General features: G+C 38.8%; 1 protein-coding gene across 1 annotated transcript in view; it reads left to right on the forward strand.

Moving 5' to 3' along the window:
• LOC117909783 overlaps positions 1-4432 on the forward strand; it is a 32012-nt gene extending 27580 nt beyond the window's left edge. Inside the window, exon 3 of the mRNA XM_034823835.1 lies at positions 4142-4432. Coding sequence (XP_034679726.1) covers positions 4142-4432 — 291 coding nt within the window. The remainder of the gene's footprint in view (positions 1-4141) is intronic.
• The last annotated feature ends 3716 nt before the right edge of the window (positions 4433-8148 follow it).

The raw sequence follows: 8148 nt of genomic DNA on the forward strand, positions 1-8148 counted from the left end.
TAATGTCACACTCTAAGGTTAAAACCATGGTTTAACACAAAACCAAGGATTAGTCCACAATTTTTAAACTTCAAATATGAATTAGATGAAAGGTTGTAAATGATTGTTGTTAAATTTTTCTATTTAGATGCCTTTGAAACATATCTCCTTGGGTTTGGAAAACTTCATGTCTTTCATATAACGTACGTTCTAAGCACAATGAGTTAGATTATTACTTTTTTCAAGACAAGGTCACAATGGGAGCTCTTGGTACTTTTTTCTTTCCTCAAGACCTCTTCCTAAGGCTTTCTTTTAGAATCTTCAATACAAGCTAGGAGTGCATAGGTTACCACCCGCTAGCTAGCTAGAGGGGGAATCATAAAAGTACAAAAGAATTCATGGAATATTTTCAATAGCAAAATGTGGAAAAGATTATTGAAACAATTTGGAAACAATTGGGCTGAATGTAGGATAATATCTCAAGGATTGTCTATTACCAAACTCCATAGAGAGAATATGATAACATACAGAGAAGGAAATAATCTCTCAATTGATTTGTTTTATTCTATGATTGATACCATTTAGAGAACGAAGAAAATCTCTGATTTTTTTTTTTTTTTTTTTTTTTTTTTGTGATGTAAATTTGGCACATGTAATCTATTTAAACTCATTCAACCAATTCATGTAAGACAAGTTAATATTCCATGTCATATCTTCGTCAGGATAAGCTTATGTTTCCACCTACTTTGTAAAAAGACTAGCTTCTGGGGTGGGGCAGTAGACAACAATCGTGTAAAATCCAAAGGATTGATGAGGGATAATGGTTGCTTAGCAAGGAAGTGGAATATGAGTGTGAATATTCCACTTGCTCATATATGGCGCTATATCTTTGTGCATGAACAACAAACAGTACCCCTGGGAAAGGGCATAATGGGATACGGATTGTCCTGTTGTTGACGAATTGCCCTTGGTATATCTCAACCAACACATACTTGGTCTCGCCTATTCTTAGACACGTCAATTACCAGCCAAAGAATGATCTTCGGTAGAGTTCTTCATTGATGATGGAGTAACTCATAGCATGTATTCTCAATTTGTACACTTTGCTTTTCATCCTTAGGAATTATGTTGTTCTCTAAGTAGCCATGGAAATAATGTTGGGTTTTTCCTCATGTGGAAAGCCCAAATTAAGAGCCCAAAATTTAAGGCCTCTTAGGCCCTTATATAAAAGGGCTAGAAAAAGAATCCTTTTTTTTTTCTTCTTCTTCCAATTTTTCGCAGCCACCGGAGGTAGGAGAAAAGAGAGAGAAAGTGGAGAACCGCCATTTTTGAAGTTAGAGAGAAAAATTTAGTTTTTTTCTTCACTGCCCAGATTTCATCAAAGGTTCGATCCCGCTTCGTCTGAGGGTCGATCGACCTGAAATTTGGAGAAGAGGTTCATGACTTATTGATCTTCATTCTGAACGGTGGAGATTGGATTTGGAGATCTGCACAGTTGTCTTTCAGTCCAAGAACAAAGCCTCCGTTTTGATGCTTTTTCTATCCGGACAGTTTTGATCATAAACTCCGATCGAGGTTAATCCATGGTTCGATTGAGCCGATTTTTGGAGAGCACGTTCATAACTCATTGTTCTTCATTCTGAACGGTGGAGATTGGATTTGGAGTTTGAAAAGTTATATTTTAGTCCGAGAACAGTGGTGTGTTTGGTGAGATCTCTCCATTGTTTTTATGCAAAGTTGTTGAAATTGCCAAGATCAATTTGTCTTGAGATATGGTTGATGTATGCCTCTAGTTTTTATCTAGAGAGAATTGTGTAACCCATTAATTATATTAGTGGAGTTTTTAAGTGGCCTAAGAGTCCCATGGTTTTTACTTCTCATATTGGAGAAGGTTTTCCACGCTAAAATTATTGATGTTCATATACTTGTTGATTGGGTGTCTTGTTGCTACTCTATTTGATTGATTCCTATTAGGTTCTCATAAGAGGGGATAAAACCTGGTTGTGCATTATTTGTGTTTATCCCATCAAAGTGGTATTAGAGCATTGGTTCAAGATAATCTGTGCCTTGTGTAGAACAATGTAAAGCAATACAAGTAGAATGATTACTCTGAATGGCTCTAATTATCATGTTTGGAAAGGAAAGATGGAAGACTTATTGTATGTGAAGGATTATTATTTGCCTGTGTTTGTTTCTAAAAAGCTAGAAAATAAAATTGATGCATAATGGAATTTACTTCATCGGCAGGTTTGTGGTTATATCAGACAGTGGGTAGATGATAATGTTCTCAATCATGTTAGTGAAGAGAAAAATGCACAGAGTCTATGAAACAAGCTCAAACAGTTATATGCTTGAAAGACTGGTAACAATAAATTGTTTTTTATCAAGAAAATGATTAGCTTGAAGTATCAAGATTGAACTCCTATGACAGATCACTTGAATACATTCCAAGGTATTATTAATCAGTTGGCTGGAATGAATATTAAGTTTGAGGAAGAGGTGCAAGGGTTGTGGCTTCTTGGTACATTACCGGACTCATGGGAGACGTTTAGAACTTCTTTGTCTAACTCAGCCCCAGATGGTACTATGAATGTGGAGTTGGTTAAGAGTTGTGTTCTGAATGAAGAGATAAGAAGAAAGTCATAGGGTTCTTCTTCACAGTCAAATGTCCTAGTTACTGAAAAGAGGGGGAGGAGTAAGAGTAGAGGTCCGAAGAACAGAGACAAAAGAAAAAGCAAGACTAACAAGTTTGTCAATGTTGAGTGTCATTATTGCCATTTGAAAGGGCATATAAGGAAGTATTGTCGCCAATTGAAGAGAGATATGAAACAAGGGAAAGTGAAGGACAAGAAGAATGACAATGATGGTGAAGATGATCGAGTTACCACTACCACTTCAGATTTTCTTATTGTTTATGATAGTGATGATGTTAATTTTGCTTGCTAGGAAACCAGCTGGGTGATTGATAGTTGTGCCTCAATTCATGCTACACCTCGGAAAGATTTCTTTACATCCTACACATTTAGTGACTTTGGAAGTGTTAGGATGGGTAATGATGGCTCAGCTAAAGCCATTGGTATGGTAGATGTGCGTTTAGAGACTAGTAATGGTACTCTGTTGATTTTGAAGAATGTCAAACACATTCCAGATATTCGTATGAATTTAATCTCCATAGGTAAGCTTGATGATAGTTAGTGGAAGAATATCATAAACACCTTTCGTGATAGTCAGTGGAAGCTCACCAGAGGTTTTATGGTGGTAGCAAAAGGAAAGAAGTGTTCTTCATTGTATTTTATGCAGGCAAGGGTAATTGATTCCAGTATCAATGCAGTGGATAATGATAGCACAGTTGAGCTGTGACACAATAGACTCGGTCACATGAGTGAGAAAAGCTTGATGATTTTGGCTAAGAAGAATCTTCTTTCTGGTATGAAGAAGGAATCTTTGAAAAGGTGTGCTCATTGCTTAGTAGGAAAGCAGACCAGAGTTGCATTCAAAACACATTGCCATACAAAGAAGCCAGGTATGCTTGATTTAGTGTATTCTGATGTGTGTGGTCCTATGAAAACAAAACACTTGGTGGATCTCTATATTTTGTGACTTTTATAGATGATCATTCAAGAAAGATTTGGGTGTATACCTTGAAAACAAAAGACCAAGTGTTAGAAGTGTTTAAGCAGTTTCATGCTTTTGTTGAGAGACAATCTGGTGAAAAATTGAAATGCATCCGGACTGATAATGGGGGTGAGTATTCTAGTCCTTTTGATGAGTATTGTAGACAACATGGTATTCGACATCAAAAGACACCTCCTAAGACTCCTTAGTTGAATGGGTTGGATGAGAGAATGAATAGGACACTGGTTGAAAAGGTCAGATGTTTACTTTGACAGTCATAGTTGCCAAGATCCTTTTAGGGTGAGGCTTTGAATACTGTTGTACATGTTCTCAATCTTACACCATGTGTTCCTTTAAATTTGATGTTCTGAATATAATTTGGTCAAATAATGAAATCTCTTATGATCATTTGCGTATCTTTGGATGCAAGGCTTTTGTGCACATTCCGAAAGATGAGAGGTCTAAGCTTGATGCTAAGACAAGACCTTGTGTATTCATTGGCTATGGTCAGGATGAGCTTGGTTACAGGTTTTATGATCTGGTGTAGAAAAAGCTTGTAAGAAGCCGAGATGCCATGTTTATGGAAGATCATACCATACAGGACATTGAGAAGACTGATGTAACAGAGTTTCAGTATGGTGATAATTTGATTGACTTTAATCCAATTCCTTTTACACATCTTCCTACACAGGTTGAAGATGAAGCACATGATGACCAACCTAACATTGGTGATGTTGAAACTCCCACACAAGTTGAGATGGATGATGATGTTCATGAGCAGTCACCAATAGCAGAGGTTCCACTAGATATTCCACTCAGGAGGTCTACTAGAGACTAACATCCTTCCACACGGTATTCTGTTGATGATTATGTATTACTAACTAACGGGGGAGAACCTGAAAGTTATGAGGAAGCCATGGGAGATGAAAATAAGATGAAGTGGGTTGATGCTATGCAAGATGAGATGAAGTCATTGCACGAGAATCATTCTTTTGAACTTGTCAAGTTGCCAAAGAGAAAAAGAGCTTTGAAGAACAGGTGGGTTTATAGAGTGAAGCAAGAAGAACACACTTCACAACCACGTTACAAAGCTAGATTGGTTGTTAAAGGGTTCAGCCAAAAGAAATGTATTGATTTTGATGAGATTTTTTCTCCTAATGTTAAGATGTCGTCTATTCGTGTTGTTTTGGGCTTGGCAGCTAGTCTTGATTTGGAGATTGAGCAGATGGATGTTAAAACTGCATTTCTCCATGGTGATTTAGACAAAGAAATTTATATGGAACAACCAGAGGGTTTCACAATAAAAGGAAAAGAGGATTATGTGTGTAAGTTGAAGAAAAGTCTTTATGGCTTAAAGCAGGCACCGAGGCAGTGGTATATGAAGTTTGAATCAGTTATGGGGGAGCAAGGCTGTTGAAAAACTACTTTTGACAATTGTGTATTTGTGCAGAAATTCTCTGATGATGATTTTGTTATATTGTTGCTCTATGTTGATGATGTCTTGATTGTTGGCAGAAATGTTTCAAGAATTGATAAGCTGAAGAAGCAGTTAAGCAAATCATTTTCCATGAAGCATTTGGGGCTAGTAAAGAAAATTCTTGGCATTAGAATTGAGTGAGATAGAACATCCAAGAAGCTGTATATGTCATAGGAGCAATATATTGAAAAGGTGCTTGAAAGATTTAACATGAGCAAAGCTAAAGTGGTTAGTTCTCCTCTAGTTAGTCACTTTAAGCTAAGCAGCAGACATAACCCTTCTATAGATAAGGAGAAGGAAGATATGAGAAGAGTTCTGTATGCCTTAGCAGTAGAAAGTTTGATGTATGCCATGGTATGTACTAGACCAGACATAGTTTATGCAGTTGGTGTTGTTGGCTACTTTCTATCTAATCCAAGAAGACTACATTAGGAGGCAGTCAAATGGATTATAAGATATTTGTGAGGCACTTCCAAGTTGAAACTCACTTTTGGAAGTGGGAAACCAGTACTTGTTGGCTACACTGATTCAGATATGGCAAGAGATGTAAACAATAGAAGGTCTACTTCAGGCTATTTGATGACATTCTCAAGAGGTGCTATGTCTTGGCAATCAAAACTACAAAAATGTGTTGCACTCTCTACAATAGAGGCAGAGTACATTGTAGCAGCAGAAGCATGTAAAGAGTTGTTGTGGATGAAGCGTTTATACACGAGCTCGGGTTTAAGCAACAACTCTATGTGGTATACTGTGATAACTAGAACGCCATTCACCTTAGTAAGAATTCTACCTTTCATGCAAGATCGAAGCACATTGATGTGAGGTATCATTAGATGAGAGATGCTCTCAATGACAACTTGTTTGAACTGGAGAAAATATTTACCGATCACAATGGCTTAGATATTTAACGAAGTCCTTACCAAGGGAGAAGCTTGAAGTTTGTTGTTCAATCGTTGGGATGGCGAGTCCCTTTACATAATCAGAAAGAGAGAGATTTGTTGGGTTTTTCCTCATGTGGAAGGCCCAAAATTTAAGGCCTCTTAGGCCTTTATATAAAAGGGTTAGAAAAAGAATCCTTTCTTCTTCTTTTTCTTCCAATTTTTTGCAGCCACCGGAGGTAGAAGAAAAAGAGAAAGAAGGAGAAAAGAGAGAGAAGGGGAGAACCACCATTTTTGAAGAGAAAAACACAATTTTTTCTTCACTACCTAGATTTCATCAAAGGTACGATCTTACTTTGTATGTGGGCCGATTGACCTGAAATTTGGAGGAGAGGTTCGTGACTCATTGATCTTCAATCTGAACGGTGGAGATCGGATTTAGAGATCCGAACGGTTGTCTTTCAGTCCGAGAATAGAGCCTCTATTTTGATGTGTTATCTATCCAGACAGTTTCGATCATAAGCTCTTATCAAGGTGAATCTGTGGTTTAATTAAGCTGATTTTTAGAGAGCACGTTCGTGACTTATTGATATTCATTCTGAACGGTGGAGATTGGATTTGAAGTTTGGAATAATTATATTTTAGTCCGAGAACAATGGTGTGTTTGGTGAGATCTCTCCATTATTTTTATCCAAAGTTGTTGAAATTGTCAAGATTAATTGATCTTGAGATATGGTTGATGTATGCCTCTAGTTTTATCTAGAGAGAATTGTGTAACCCATTAATTATAGTAGTGCAGTTTTTAAGTGGCCTAAGGGTCCCGTGGTTTTTACATCTCATATTAGAGAAGGTTTTCCACGCTAAAATTATTGGTGTTGATATACTTGTTGATTGGGTGAATTCTTGTTGCTCAATTTGATTGATTCCTATTAGATTCTCATAAGAGGGGATAAAACCTGGTTGTGCATTCTTTGTGTTTATCCCATCAAATTTAAGATAGAACCAAGGTCACCTACACCCTCACATAGCTCACCCACACAGCCCACACCTTCACCATGTAGCCGCACCTTCCTCACGGCTCACCCATGCGCATCTCACCACACACCTCACCACACATCTCACCATAGCTCACCCATGCAGCCCACTTGCAGTCCGCATGCACCCATGGCCGCCATAGCCACCACATGCTCATCCATGCTACCCACAAAGCTCTTAAGGCCATCTCATAGCCTGCATACAGCCAACACAACCCTCACTGCCATTCTCCAGCTCCCATGCGGCTCATGGCTCACCTATAGCCACCATATGACCATTCCTCAGCTCCCATACAGCCCATGGCTCACCCAAGGCCACCATATGGCCATTCCCTAACTCCCATGTAGCCACACTTCATCAAAACTCATCCACACAACCCACACACCTCTACCATGCAGCCACACCTCTTTCACAACTCAATCACAAAGCCCACACAATTTCACCTCAACAATGCAGGCACAACCATTCAACTTCACCTCCACCATGCAGCCACAACCATTCACAAAGCCCACACAGCTCACCCATGCAACCACACCTCATTACAACTCACTCACACAACCCACACAGCTCACTATGCAACCACACCTCTCTCAAAACTCACCCACATAGCTCACCATGCACCCGTACCTCCCTCTCATGCACTCACAAAGCCCACACAGCTCACCCATATTCACCACCTACAGCATCACTCATTTTCAAACCCATTAAAACCCACTTCTCTCTCTATCTCCTCAACTATTCATTTTTCATGGAACTCAGCTCCCATGTAGCCCACACTCATCCCATAGACCCCTATCCCCTCACGGCTCACCCACGTACAACTTTGTTAGTGTAGCTGACCACAGCCTTGTTCAGCACCCATGCAGCTCGTATAGCCACCTCACATGTCCAGAACAAACTTGTGCAACATTCATGTGCAACCCATGTCTTCTATAGGCAACCCATACCTCTTATGAGTAGCCCATACATCCCTTGTGCAGCCCACATCTTCAATAGGCAGCCCATATCTTCCATAGGTGGCCCATATGCAACCCATGTGGTCACCACACAGCCCACATGCATTCTCATTTTAAAATTCATCTTTTAAAAATTTATTTTTTAAGCAACCCCATTTTCAAATGATTATTCAAATAAAATTTTCCAAAATTCCGAACTTAATTTTTT

The sequence above is a fragment of the Vitis riparia genome, unplaced genomic scaffold (genome assembly GCF_004353265.1).
Source record: "Vitis riparia cultivar Riparia Gloire de Montpellier isolate 1030 unplaced genomic scaffold, EGFV_Vit.rip_1.0 scaffold349_pilon_pilon, whole genome shotgun sequence".
Taxonomy (NCBI): Eukaryota; Viridiplantae; Streptophyta; class Magnoliopsida; order Vitales; family Vitaceae; genus Vitis; species Vitis riparia.